Here is a 15,546-nt window from a genome sequence, read left to right as displayed (position 1 = left end):
TTTCTTTTAGATATCTTCCCTTCATCTTCAACTCACCCTGTGTCACACATATATATCCACATAGATATATACATACATACACATTCACTTATATATATATATATATACATAAACACACACATATATATATGTATATGCATATTCCCTTCAGCTACCCTAATACTGAGGTCTCATGGATCATCCATGTCCTCTTTCCATGTAGGAATGTAAACAAAACAGTGCAACTTTAGTAAGTCCCTTGCAATTTCTGTTTCTTGATTACCTTTTCATGCTTCTCTTGATTCTTATGTTTGAAAGTCAAATTTTCTATTCAGTTCTGGGCTTTTCACTGAGAAAGCTTGAAAGTCCTCTGTTTTGTTGAAAATCCATATTTTGCCTTGGAGCATGATACTCAGTTTTGCTGGGTAGGTGATTCGAGGTTTTAAACCTAGCTCCATTGACCTCCGGAATATCGCATTCCAAGCCCTTCGATCTCTTAATGTAGAAGCTGCCAGATCCTGGGTTATTCTGATTGGGTTTCCACAATACTCAAATTGTTTCTTTCTGGCTGCTTGCAGTATTTTCTCCTTAATCTGGGAGCTCTGGAATTTGGCGACAGTATTCCTAGGAGATTTCTTTTTTGGATCTATTTGAGGAGGCGATCGATGGATTCTTTCAATTTCTATTTTGCCCCGTGACTCTAGAATATCAGGGCAGTTCTCCTTGATAATTTCCTGAAAGATGATATCTAGGCTCTTTTTTTGATCATGGCTTTCAGGTAGTCCAATTATTTTTAAATTATCTCTCCTGGATCTATTTTCCAGGTCCGTGGTTTTTCCAAGGAGATATTTCACATTGTCTTCCATTTTTTCATTCCTTTGGTTCTGTTTTATAATATCCTGGTTTCTCATAAAGTCACTAGCTTCCACTTGCTCCAATCTAATTTTTAAAGTAGTATTTTCTTCAGTGGTCTTTTGGACCTCCTTTTCCATTTGGCTAATTCTGCCTTTCAAGGCATTCTTCTCCTCATTGGCTTTTTGGAGCTCTTTTGCCATTTGAGTTAATCTGTTTTTTAAGGTGTTGTTTTCTTCAGTGTATTTTTCAGTATTTTTTTGGGTCTCCTTTAGCAAGTCATTGACTTGTTTTTCATGGTTTTCTCGCATCCTTCTCATTTCTCTTCCCAATTTTTCCTCTACTTCTCTAACTTGCTTTTCCAAATCCTTTTTGAGCTCTTCCATGGCCTGGGACCAGTTCATGTTTTTCTTGGAGGTTTCTGTTGTAGGCTCTTTGACTTTATTAATTTCTTCTGTCTGTATGTTTTGGTCTTCTTTGTCAGCAAAGAAAGAATGCAAAGTCTGAGACTGAATCTCAGTGTGTTTTCGCTGTCTGGCCATATTCCCAGCCAACTAACTTGACCTTTGAGTTTTTCAGTGGGGTATGACTGCTTGTAGACTACAGAGTTCTATGCTCCACGTTTGGGGGGGAGGTGCCAGCTCTGCCGCACCAGCACTGCTCCTTCCCCAAGGACCCCCAGCCCGAACTGGGCTCAGATCTTCAGCAGGCTGTGCACCCCTGCTCTGATCCGCCACTTAATTCCTCCCACCAGGTGGGCCTGGAGCCGGAAGCAGCAGCAGCCGTAGCTGCCCCACCTCCGCTGCTCCCGGGGCTGGAAGCCGAACCACGAACTCCTTCCACTCCCGCAGCTTTTCCCACTAACCTTCTCCTCAGTCTTTGGTGTTTGTGGGTTGAGAAGTCTCGTAACTGCCGCAGCTCACTGAATCAGGGCGCTAGGGCATGCTCAGCCCAGTTGCTGGTCTCTTTGGTCCACGCCGCTCAGGCTGGGCTCTGCTCCACTCCGTTCCCAGCTCCCAGCTCCGTGCGGGATAGACCTCACCCAGAGACCATCCAGGCTGTCCTGGGCTGGAGCCCTGCTTCCCTCTGCTGTTCTGTGGGTTCTGCCGTTCTAGAATTGGTTCAGAGCCATTTTTTATAGGTTTTTGGAGGGGCTCGGCAGGGAGCTCAGGCTGGTCCCTGCTTTCCAGCCGCCATCTTTGGGTTAATATTATTTTATATTGTCTTCTGGCATGTAATTCCAAATCTTTTTTTGTAACAGTTTTCTGAGGTGGTGTCCACAATTTAATTATCCTGCTCTTCTGTTATTTTGAAGTCAGTAGATGAAAACTTAAGTTCTTCAATTATTCCCATGTTCCCCAAAGAAGTGTTGAGTATTCTTAAAGACCTTCTTACAAGTCTTCCTTTTCCTCACATACAGCAGAGGCTCTTTTAAAGAACTGCAATACATTTTCCCCCTCTTTGTGGACTCTAACAATGAACTCTTGATAAGGGATAGTTTGGGGAACTACCCTCATTTGAATAACATTATTGTGTGGCCTCAGTTTCAGTTAATTTCTGCATTAGATTGAACGAAAAATAAAAATTTCTTCAATTTTGAAAATGTGAAGCAAACAATTGTGCATGTTTTCAAAATGTTTTCTGAGAACCAGGCTTTGCTATATTTATATTAAAAGAAACATTTTTTTAAAAAAATTTCTTTCAGTGTCCTAGAAAGAAAACATCACCATGGCTACAGAAATTGGTTCTCCACCTCGTTTTTTCCATATGCCACGGTTCCAGCACCAGGCACCGAGGCAGCTCTTTTACAAACGACCAGACTTTGCGCAGCAGCAGGCCATGCAGCAGCTCACATTTGATGGGAAACGAATGAGAAAGGCTGTGAACCGGAAGACAATAGACTATAATCCTTCTGTGATCAAATATTTGGAGGTAAGTTCAGTTAATAACTGATATAAGAAATGTAGCTGCATTTATTTTATTTCTTGCTTCAGAGATCGTACTTCAGATAAATTCATAGAACTATAGTTACCCATGACTGTATTAGTTAATCAACTCTTGTTTATTCATTTTAGGAAGGAGAAAATTTTGTGCAGCCTATGCTGTGAGTTTAGTTTGGAGTAACATGGGATGCCTCAAATCATCACACTCTCCTTTTTCTTACTTTAAGTACCATGTATAGCTAATTCGAAAATAATTTATGGACTATGGGAAATGCTTGATTTGATTCTTCAACAAAAACACATTTTTCATGTGGGAATTCATTGCAGTTCAGTTAGGAACTTGAGTCATCTTGCAATTCTGTAAATACTCTTAGACCCTCTTCATTTTGGTTTTTTACTATTCAGTGTTGGGAACAGCCTTATCTTCAATACTTATGCAGTTATCCTTTAAACATAGTCCAACTACGCCCTCTAATTTTGTGGTGTGCCTAGCTTACGTCTTAGAGGCCTCAGTAATGAATTCTTTCCATTTAAAGGTTAGAGGTATGCTTTGTCTGATGTCATTGGATGGCTCCTTCAGAACATTAGGTGAAATAATATCATGGAGTTGGGTTTATGTTTGTACATATGGTTTTGTGTTATGGACATTCAACCCATGACAGTATAACATAGTTTGTTTTTTTTTTTTTTTTTTTTTTTTTTGCTTTTTTGGCAGGGCAGTTGGGGTTAAGTGACTTGCCCAAGGTCACACAGCTAGTACATGCATCAAGTGTCTGAGGCCAGATTTGAACTCAGGTCCTCCTGACTCCAGGACCAGTGCTCTACTCACTGAGCCACCTAGCTGCCCCACAGTATAACATAGTTAAAACATATATTATACAGTATAACATACTTCCATGGCATTGCGATTGAGCTCAGTTTATAATTGACTTTTTAAAAAAAGTGCTGATGGTGTTATCGTAAACTAATATTGCCCATGAGAATGTTATTCAGGTTATGTCTGTTTTAAAGGGTTCAACAAAATAATATATAACAGAAGTGATAATATTAACCAAGATGTTTCTTATTTATCTCTTTATAAGTAATAATTCTTTGAATGAATGATGAAATTGCAAGCAAGACAGTTTTACATTGGAATAATCTTTATACAGATATTTAAGGAGTGAGAACGTAGTTCTGCATTTCCTGTCTTTATGAAACAAATTAGGGAAATATTTTATGTTTTAAAAAGATGGTCACCATTTGTTTACTTTAGCTGTTAATATTTTTTGGGAGGGACTTAAAAGATGACATTGTATATAGTGTCTATATTTTGCTATTGAGAGGTTGCTGTATATTAATACAGCATGAACATCTAACCATACGATCAAAGGAGCTTAGAGCTCTAGAGCCAAAGGGATCCAAGAAAACATGTAGTCCAAACTTCTAATTTTATAGATGAGGAAATAGCCTCAAGGAGGTTGTGACCTCTCCCAAAGTAGCACAGATAGTAAATATCAGATATAGTGTTCGGATTTGCTTCCTTTGACCCTGGAACCAGTGTCTTTCCACTCTACCCCACTGCATTCCAGTATTTCAGATAAAGCCAGTTTTCAATTGCTGATGGCCTTATATTCTGTTGTCCTTATATTCTGTTCTAGCAGTTATAAACCTGACAAATATTTGAGTAGAAGCAGCTTCCTATTTTAAGAGTTTGACCAGGCACTCAAAACAGTGGTTGAGGTATAGCTGCTGCATTTGAGATCAACAACGTTAATCTGCAGTTTTAGGTGTTCAAATTTTCCATTGGATAACAAGTTAAAGTAATCTATTTGTTTTGTTGTTCAGATCAACGCACTTAATAAATTCATTCAAGGTTAACAAGAGCAGTTTGTGACAGAGTAAAGATCAGTGGACTTAGAATCAAGAGAAACCTGGTTCAAGGCCTGACTCCAACATTTATTAATTTTGTGACCTCTGTGAAGTCACCTAACTTCTTTTAGTTTTCTCCTCTTAAAAAAAAGAGAGAATACCTTTGTTTTTTAAAGGGTTGTGGTGAAAATCACATGAAATAATGTACTATACTGTGCTTTATTAACCTTAAAGTACTATATAAATTGACTTCAGTCCAATAATCCATTTTGGTTTCTTTTTTGAATTGTAGAACCATACTCAAATGGTTATGTAATCTTATCAATGTTAATGGTTCCTCTACTGTTACAGATTGCAACCTATAGATCATGGCATGCTGGAGGTTGCCTTTACTTTCTTTTAATATCTTGATCATACCAGTAGAACACACAGCTTGGTCACTCTTCTCTTATTTTTGCCATGTGATCAGCTCATCTTCTTTTTAGCTATACATTTATCTAAGTATATCCTTTAGTTTATTTTCTTTATTCCATGTGATATATTGCAGCCTGCTTTCTCACCTACCACTTGCACATTTATTGCCTGGTGAATGAGTCTCATTTTTATTTCTTTAGAAACTATAGTTTTTCACACTTTAACAACACTGATAGAAATCTGATATTTAAAAGGTGGGCATTTGTTTTTAAGAAATGTTGGAGGCCATTGAATAAATTTTGCAATTTCCTGAAGGTATACTAACTCTCTCTTCTCCAGTTTAATTCTTTTTTGGGGGGATGGGGGTGGGCAGTGACTTGCCCAGGGTCATCTAGCTAGTAAGTGTGTGAGGTTGGATTTGAACTCAGCTGTTCTTGAGTTCAGGGCCAGTGCTCTGTACACTTGAATCACCTGCCCCTTCCAGTTTAATTCTGGGCCCAACTTTTTGCCTGTTTGCGCTAGGGTGATGTTTTCAAAGGTATTTTTTGGATGAAAATCTTGAAAGATAATTTTATTCTTAAAGGTGTCCCATGTCTCATTTCATATCATAATATGGACAATAGGAATCTACTTTTTTTCTTCTCCTCTCATGGGTAGTTATACCAAACTCTTGAATGGTTATGAGTCATATCCAGGAAGCCTTGCAAGGCTTTGCAATGCTTTGGGGCTTGGTGCACTTAGGATCAGCGAACAAGAGCTTTTACAAAAGTGTTTTACTCTGTAAGAAATTAAGTGATTCCTTATAGCCAACTAATAGGCATAGTAGGATTTTGCATTCTCTTCATCTTTTAGTAAATTGTGTGTTAATAAAAGTTGTCTATTTTGGAATATTTTTTGCAAAGTCTTTCCTCTTCTATACTAGAATGAACAGAGCTCCTTTGATATATGTTTAATTTATAAATTTTATGAAAAGGCATATTTGGGTTGGTAGGTGTTAAGTAGTTGTTGCTTGTTTAGTATTGACAAGGTTCAAGTACTTTTTTGTATCTCCCCCTTTTTTTTGGAGGGGGGAGGCAGGGCAATTGGGGTTAAGTGACTTGCCCAAGGTCATATAGCTAGTAAGTATGTCAAGTGTCTGATGCTGTATTTGAAGTCAGGTCCTCCTGACACAAGGGCTGGTGCTCTATTTACTGTGCCACCTAGCTGCCCCTGTATCTCCCTTTCTTTGGTTAATTTCTCAAGGCTCCCAATATTATGTCCTCTCCCACATGGATTTCCTCTCTGTGTACTTGACTTTCCCCAATTGCCATTTCTGCCTTTGTTCTCTTTATTGCTATTTTTACCTCCTTTATCCGCACATCTGTGGTTTCCCTACTGTCTATTATACGAAAATAGTTTATAAATTTTTTTTTTTTTTTTACAGATTTCCATTTTTTTAAAATAACTTTTCCATTTTTCTCCTTAAGTGTTCTTCTGAAAGATTTGACTTAGTTGAGTCTTTTGCCAAGGTTTTATAAAGTGGTTTTACCTCCCACATCCTCAGGTCAGGGTAGAGTTTTCATCATATATTATCTTTCTGATTTTATTCTTTACAAGGACAGAACCTCAGAGTAAGCTTCCTACCTGAATAGAAAACCCCTTTACAGTATTCCTGACAAATATTCATTTGAAGATCTTGAGTGATAGAGATTCACTGTCTATTATGGCAGTTCATTGATTTTTAGACAGTTTCAGTTGTAAAGAAATTTTATATTTAGTGAAAATCTTACTTATGGTAACTTCCCGTTAGTTCTAGGTTTGTTCTCTGTGATTTTTCTTCTGCATGATAGTCCTTCAAATGTTCAAAGACTACAGTAATATATCCCAATCTTATTTTCTTAGGGCTAAACATCTCTTGTTCTTTGAATTGATTTTCTTATAGACTGGTTACAAGTCTTGTCGACTTGTTGATCACTCTTCATCTTAACAATTTGTTTTCTGAAATATGGTGTCCAGAACTTAATGTGGAAAGTGACAGAGAACAGAGGAAATATACTGTCATGCCTATATAACTCTAGTTATTCTTTGAGTTCCAGATATGTATAAATATATTGTCATATGGTCTATATCTGTCTTTTCCGTAAGAGTGTTAAAGTTTAATGTACAGTTTGTTATTTGATTTATCAGTGAGTTTGTTAAAAAGAAAATGAAGCTAGCCTCTTGTGATTTGTTTTTCACGCTCCCGTTTTGGATTAGAATTAGCCCTTCTGTAAGTGCTCATAAACTATCCCTTTAATAATGGGCCCCATAATTTTGCCCAGAATTGATAAGCTCACAGGCTTCTAGCTTGAAATGTGGGATTCTATCCCCATCAGAATATTAGCTTCTTGAAGACAATAACATTTTGTCCTTGTGTTTTTAATGCTAAACAGTATAATGCATGTAATAAGGTGTTCAGTAAATGTTTACTGAATGGAATTGTTGAATCCAGTTTCTTTTTAAAAACTGGTACAATAGTTTTACTGAAACAGTACAACTGTTTTCATTTCCAGAGCATTTCTCGTTCATTTCTCAAAAATCACAGGCAACAATTTAACCATCACCTCTTTAAATTTTTTTTGTTATCTAGAAATGGAATTAATTAGTAAGATCATAGTTTCAGACCTGGTAGGAACGCTAAGGGCCAATCTTAGGGGTCATCTCATCCAATTTCTTTAATTTAGTTATAGAGTCCTACTGAAGTTGGATTTGCCCAAGGCCACACATATAGACAGTACTAGAGGCAGAATTTGAACCAGGTCCACCAAAACCAGAAGCATGCATTTTTCACTATTCTACATTGTTCATTTAGGACAGCTATCTTACTATCTTCAATTAGCTTGAATTTCGTTTTGTCCTTGATCATTTTTGTTACCTCCTTTCCATTCTTCATTAAAAAATAAATTTTTCTTGGTATCTTTTGACTTTATAGTGCTTAAATTTCTCCTGTTATTTCTTCTCTCCTCTCCCAGAGAGCTGTCCCATACAACAAGGATTATCTTTAATTAAAAAGAGGAAGGAGAGAAAAAAAAAAAAGTAAAGAGATGCATTGAAAAATTCTAAAAATATATACAACATTTTACACCTGTGGGTCTCCCATCTCATCTCTTGTTTTTGGTTCCATACTTGTTCTTTGTAATTTTGCATCATTTACTTTCAATTGTTTTGTGGTTGTTTTTTCCATGTACATTTTTGTAGTCATTGTGTATTAATTTTCTTGGATATCCTTACTTCACTTTGTCTCAGTGCACCTTTCTATGCTTCTCTATGTTCATATTTATTGTTTCTTAACATATTACATATGCATAATCTTTTACTTATACATGTACATATACATACACACACATATACATAAAACATAACATATTACATTTATGTACCATGTTCGTTTAGCCATTCCCTAATGGATGAAGCATCTCCTTTGTCTCTAGTAGTTTCTGGTTTGTTTCCAGTTCCTTCTATAGAAAGTGTGGATATAAATACTATGCTATGTATAGGGACTTTTCTTCTTAGCAGTGACCTCCTTTCTCCTCATCCTGTACATCATTCTCTTTGGTTGAGAAAACAGAGTAATAATGGAGTAGACAGGTATTCTTTCATTGTATCATCACTTTTCTCTACCTCCAGCCTAAACAGTGGCTCTTGATTCTTCAGAGATTTTAGTGTTCCAAGATTTGCAACATCAGCAGGATAATATTGGTGTTAAAGATATTGAGGGTGTGTGTGTGTGTGTGTGTGTGTGTGTGTGTGTGTGTGTATGTATGCATAGAAAACAGGGATGGTCTATGTAATTTTCCAAGTACGACCCAGCTTACTCTTTTCCTCTTCAATGCTTGGTCCAGTTCCCTGTTCTTCAGCAAATTCTATCTTAGCTAGATTTAGTAATATACTATGCACTATCCAACTGCATGTCATAGAAATTTTTTTATTAATTTGGTATTTTTAAAAATAGTTTTTAGGCCATTCTTTTTTGAGGAGGGCTCTTCACAGTGTTGCCCCTTTCTACCTTTTTAGTCTTATACTTTAACCCTCTCTGCAAAACCTAGAATCCACCTTCACTATCTTAACTTGATCTTCTTCAAATATAACAGTCCATCCCCTATGGCTCTCCCTTCTCATATCTGTCTCCTGTGATCCCTGACTTCATTCAAGACTCAGTTCAAATTCAACTCTATATGAAGCCTTTCACAGTCTTGACCCTCCTCTGTTCCCCAACTGCTATGCTAATGTCTTCCCTTTGAGATTATTTCCAATTTTTCCTTAAATGTCTCATGTACATGGTTTGCACTTTGTTTTTCCTCATTAGAATGTGAGCTCCTTGAGCTCAGGGACTATGTTTTTGTTTTTATTTGTATTCTTAATATTTAAAACAATGCATGACACATAAACGCACTTAATAAGTGCTTGTTGACTGAACAAGGAATTTCATCTTAGACACCTTTTATTATTCTGAGGCTAGATTCAATCAACATTATATCATCTGCGGATAGTGACACCTGCATGACCTCATGCTCTGTAGGGAATCTCACTTTTATTTGGAACTCATATAGGATATAATCCTTGACAATGGCAAACCACGAAATGTTTTCATACTACTAAAATAAAACAACACAGAATAGGTTGTTACTTTTCAGTTTTTCCTCCAAATCAAGAAACATTTATTAAGTGCTTGTTATGTGCTGGCTATGCAATGGAGCTACAAGAATAAAAAAAGGTGTGGGGAAGATACTATACTGTGGGATTACAATTTTTTCAAAAGTCAGTAAGTAAAACCTATTTACCAAGTACATGCTTTTTTTGGGCTAACTTCTAAATATTGAAAATAAAATATTAAAACAGCCTAGCATTTCAATTTTTTTATGTTCTAGCATTTTGTATTTCTTTGATTTCCTAATAAAAATCAAGAAAATTTCCATAGTTTGTGTTTTAGTAGCTTTTAACCGATATCTTGTTTTCTTACATTAGTCTAGACCTCCTTCTCCCTCTTATTTTAGAGACCCATATGTATAACGAATATGATAATATGAATTAATTCATGGATAAGCAATATATGCTTTTTTTTGGAGGGCGAATTGATTTGCCCAGAGAGCAGTACATAAACTCACTTTGCTATTCCTCACTGTGTAGTATGTTCAGATATCTACTATGTCAGTAATGAATGAAAAGTAGTAAAATTTTAATAGTCTAGATTCTTCAGCTGAAAAGGGAATTGGATTATGTGCAGGGTGGTAGACATTTGAGAACATAAAAAAAACGAAGTCTAAAAAGTCAAGAGTAGAGCCCAGAGAAGAATCAAGGTGTGAACGTGACTGACCTGGCACTTTGCTTGAATGGGAGGTTCCATGTGGACTTGACAGTTTGAGGAAGGATCCATAGGACCTCTTCAAGTCTCAAAGGACTACCCCTCCAATATTTAACACTTTTAATACCCATAATTCTAAAAATAGGCTCTTGAATGGTCTGTGGTAGCAACAGTTTAAAAATCCATGAAATGGCATGTTTTCTAATCAGAGAGGATAATATGGTCATGCAGGTGAGTTATTAAATACCTGTTTTCCAGAGCAAGAAGTTAAGATAGTGAAGTAAGGATTAAGACTATTGTGAAGGGCAGTGTTGGGTGATGGAAAGCACTTGGGAAGAATATAGGAACTTGAATTGTAGCCACTCATTAGCCATGTGGGAGTTTACAGAATTATTTTGGACTTTGTTTTCCTCATCTGCATAGTGATGGAGTTGGACTAGAGTTCAGGTATAGGGAATCTGCAGCCTCAAGGCCACATGTGGCCCTTAGGTCCTCAGGTGTGGCCCCTCTGACTGAATCCAAACTTCACAAAACAAATCCCCTTAAAAAAAGTGACCATCCGTGGTCACTAGATGATATCCAGAGTTTTTTGTAGTTCTAAATTGTGACAATTCTAGATTAACTCTGCTAGGAAGATTGAAGTAGTTGGTAATACTGAAATATTGCAAAAATGCCAAAGGACATAGATAAGTAAATGAAAATGATGAGTTTTGGAATATGAGAAAAACCATTGCTAGTAGTTAGTTTTGTAAGAAGCCCATTTTTCTGTTGATCTGTCCATAACTTTTATGAGAGGCAAATAAGACGGAATTTAATGAAAAAAGCACATTTCATGTCTCAGCTTCTATAAACTATGCCATAGTTCGGGGCTATCCAAAATGGGGCCCGCCTACAAGCATAGAAATTTGCATAAATGCTTTAGTGAACAAAGCTGAGTTTGCGCAGAGCTCTCACTAAAATGGCAAATCAAAATATATCATGTATTGTTTCAATAAAAACCTAAGGTTGTACAGCCCTGCCGTAGGTGATCAAAATGAAAACAGTTGAGAGAACAGGGATGAAAATACTCAGTCCTCAAGAAAAGGTGATTATGTTCAACATTCTTTTTACTAATGTAGAAAGTAGAACATTTTAGAAAGGCCTTTTTAAATTTTAAAAAGGGTAGAACTGAAGCATGGTACCTAAAGAGTTAACACTTGTAACAGTCACCCAGAATTCCTTCCCTCTACCCTGCAAGGAGAAAACATTAAACTTGTCTCTGTACTTAGCTATATTCTTGTATTTCATTTTTATAAAGCATTGAAAGAACAAGCCCTCAATAATTATTGAATATTATTGAAAGTTATAGCTACAGCATTTGCTTTTTTCAAATGTAATTAATTTTTCAAAGTACAAATCCTCTAGCTTTAAATATTGACTTTGTTCTTTAGCTTCTTGGGTTCTCTTGGCCTTGATAGGTTATATAGCCTTCAAAAGATTCTTTTGCTTAGGAATTTCACAATACCCACTGTGTAGTCTCAGTCCTGTTTTTTTCCTCCTATTATTATATGTCCTTTTATTTTGCTCATGACTTGAGGACAGAAATGAATATAATCTTTTTTTATTTTTTAAACAAACCACAGAACAGAGTGTGGCAGAGAGACCAACGAGATATGCGGGCAATCCAGCCTGATGCAGGATATTATAATGATGTGAGTATCATTTTGTCAGAATCATATAATGGCTTCCTTTTTTGGAAGGTGTGATGAATAGATATCTGAGCTCTGAAGGTACCTTAAGAAATTATGCTTCTCACTCATCTACCATTCTGGAGACCAGCTTGGAACTATGCCCAAAGAGTTATAGAACTGCATATCATTTGATCTAGCAATACTACTACTAGGTCTCTATCCCACAGAGATTTTAAAAAAAAGCAGGGGAGAGGAGGACCTATTTATTCAAAAATTTTTAGAGCAGCTCTTTTTGTAGTGGCAAAGAATTGGAAATTGAGGGAATGCCCATCAATTGGGAAATGGCTGAACATGTGGTACATAATTGTAATGGGATATTCCCTGTGCCGTAAGAATGATGAGTATGGGGATATCAGAAAACCTGAAAAGACTATACAAACTGATGCAAAATAAAGTGAGCAGAACCAGTAGAACATTGTACAGTCACAGCAGTACTGTATGATGATCAACTGAATAGCTTAGCTATTAGCTTTCTCAGCAAAATGGTGATCCAAGACAATTCTAAAGGACTCCTGAGGGAAAAATGCTATCAGCTCCAGAGGGTGAACTGATGATGTCTGAATGTAGATTGAAGCATACTATTTTTTACTTTCTGTATTTTTTTCCATGGTTTATTTTTTTCTTTTTGGTCTGTCTTTTACAACATGACTAATATGTAATGTCTTGCATAATTGAACATGTATAGCCTATATCAAATTGTTTACTGTTTCAGGGAAGAAGGAGGTCAGGAAGGGAGAAAGAAAACTTGAAATTCAAAACTTTAAAAAAATGAATGTTAAAAATTGTCTTTACATGTAACTGAGAGAAAATATTATTTTAAAAAATAATGCTCTTCAAATATTCTTAAGAAAGTATCAAAGATATAGCTATTCCATGTCAACTATTATCATGAAAGGACCAAATGGTATTTTAAGAGATATATAATGTGAAAATTACATTGAAATTTGATTTTTCCAGAACATTTTAGGATGTGCTGGCTTTCTTGCTGTTAAAAAGGGATTAAATAAGATTGAGAGATTTTAATTTTTTTTTTTTTACCATTAATTTGTGTGTTATTGATGGACTTTTATGCCTTTATTTCTTTATTTATTGATAACTTCTAATTCAAGAGGCTGTTTGTTGTACCACATATAGCATTTTGTAAACTTCATGCTTTATAAATGCTTTAACAAAAAATAGCAAAGATTACTATTATTGCTACTTCCTTTGCTAGAGTTGTAATGCTTGTTTGTTCCATACTCTTTCTTCTTTTGTAGCTGGTTCCACCTATAGGTATGCTGAATAATCCTATGAATGCAGTAACAACCAAATTTGTTCGGACATCTACCAATAAAGTTAAATGTCCAGTATTTGTCGTTAGAGTAAGTATTCTCTTAGGGTTTTTGGGGACTGATCTTAATCTGGACATTCCAATTTATGATACATATTTTTAGAAATGAGGGAACCGCTCGTTAGATAAAACTTTAAAATGTATTCCTGAGGCTCTGGGTTTGCTTAACTTCTTAATTGCATATTTAATACCCCCTCTACTGAGCTGTCATTCTAGGTTAGTTGTCATTAAATTATAAGTTTAGAGATAAATCACTAGAAGACAAAATTATTGGATTGCCTTGCATAGAGGGCAGGGTCATGGATTTTCCCATCTTTCATATCTGTTTATTGTGCGTTGTAAGGATAGACATTCCTTTCTGGCTTCTTTCTTGATGTTGGTGGGCTGTGTATGAGTCAGGTACTGTTATTTATTTTATCAGACTTTGCCTTCATCAGCATTTTAGTTATTTGGCTATGAAATATCTGGCAGTCTTGACTATCTGGTATGGTTGAGAACCTTGGAGTACATATGGAAAATGTCTCCTTTTATATGAACAGTAACAAAAAAAGCTTAGTTATGTTGAAGGCTTTCCTTGATATGTTGATTGGTCTTTTTGCCAGCAAAAAGGAAAGGAAGAGTATTTACTTGTGTGTTGTCTTGCCTAAAACAAGGAAATACAAGACACTTACCAGTGACAAAATGGGCGTAAATGGAGGCAGTGCTTTTGAATGATCAAAGAGTTGGCAATAAAATGCAACAGGAGTGGCAAGAATCAGAACTACTGATGAGAAAAAAAGCATAGGCACAACAATAAAGAAAGGGGAATACTAATTAAGGAAAGAGGAAAACTAATAAATAGTCTGGGGAGGGTTAATTCAAGGACATACTACCATACGTATTTCATTCCTTTTGAGGGGATATGTAAAGCAAAAAAATGCCAACTGAAAAAGCACTATTGTCAGGGATCACTTAATGTTGGGGCAAAGTAAGCCCTATGTCTGTGATATAATTTAGGAAAATACATGTTTTTAAGAGGGAAAAGGAAAAAAAAACCTGTTGTGGTAAATGATTAAATTTAAGATGCATAAGTTATATTGATATTCCTGAAAAATCTCCTCTCCTGTGTTAGATAACTCAATTGTTGCTCTAGTCACCATTTCTATTGTTTCTTTACCAAAGCAAGGTGTTAGACTACTGGTCTAATACTAACTCATCATGAGTGTATGTTCCCGAAAATTATGGACATGGCTAAATTTTGAGTGAATTTGTAAATTAATATCATTTATAATTTTAGTATAATTTAACAAATCAGCACTTTCATAATGTGTGCCTTTTGCCACTGCCCATTTAATGTTTCTTCCCAAATTGGGTCACTACTAGTTGTAGAAAATTATTTTCATAAAGTTCTTGAATTTTCTGGTTACTAACCAAATAAGAACAAACTGTAATGCTGATTTTTGCATTTATTTCTGGGAAGATAGGCTCTTTACTGAGACTGGTGTATTTTACATAAGCTTATTGTGTAACTTATGAAATACAATCTTTATATCCTGTTTGTATATATGTAATGCACAGGTGATTTTATATATAATGTTGTGAAATTCATATTTAACCTATTTCACTGCTTTCTATTCAGTGCATCAGAACTGTTTTAAATGAATAGAATAAAACAGTATTCTTTAACATAATTTCATATAAGGAAGAGGTATTTTTAACCAAAAACCAAGATTGTCTATTTATATCTGTTATTTGGGAAAGAATGTAAAGAAAGTTAAACATTATTCATGTAGCAGTGAAAGTCTGGGGAACTCTGACTTTTTTTTAACCTATTGCTTTTTTTTTCCCCTTCCCCAGTGGACTCCTGAAGGGAGACGGTTGGTTACTGGGGCTTCTAGTGGAGAGTTTACCCTGTGGAATGGACTCACTTTCAATTTTGAAACAATATTACAGGTAACTGTATTCATCAGACGGCGGTCCCATTCTCTTGGACTATAAAGAAAGCGAAGTGTTCTCATTTCACATAATTTTGAAGCATAGATCAAAACTAATTGTTGCTGTGACACAGAATCACAGTATGTGCTCCTTTAGGTCTTGTAGATCAGATAAACCTTGAAGAAGTATCTGACAAATATTTTGTGATTCCAC

The 15,546-nt window shown here is 35.8% G+C and overlaps 1 protein-coding gene across 4 annotated transcripts in view; it reads left to right on the top strand.

Annotated features, from left to right (window-relative positions):
- The window catches only part of WDR33 (WD repeat domain 33), a 121,014-nt gene that overhangs the window by 44,144 nt on the left and 61,324 nt on the right, over positions 1-15,546 (top strand). For all 4 annotated transcript variants that reach the window (XM_036744278.1, XM_036744279.1, XM_036744280.1 and 1 more), the window contains 4 exons: positions 2,537-2,763; positions 11,982-12,050; positions 13,346-13,450; positions 15,256-15,351. In XM_036744278.1, coding sequence (XP_036600173.1) covers positions 2,560-2,763; positions 11,982-12,050; positions 13,346-13,450; positions 15,256-15,351 — 474 coding nt within the window. In that variant the 5' untranslated portion in view covers positions 2,537-2,559. The remainder of the gene's footprint in view (positions 1-2,536; positions 2,764-11,981; positions 12,051-13,345; positions 13,451-15,255; positions 15,352-15,546) is intronic.

This window comes from Trichosurus vulpecula, chromosome 2 (genome assembly GCF_011100635.1).
Source record: "Trichosurus vulpecula isolate mTriVul1 chromosome 2, mTriVul1.pri, whole genome shotgun sequence".
Classification (NCBI taxonomy): domain Eukaryota; kingdom Metazoa; phylum Chordata; class Mammalia; order Diprotodontia; family Phalangeridae; genus Trichosurus; species Trichosurus vulpecula.
This window is presented reverse-complemented; position numbering and strand designations above follow the sequence as displayed.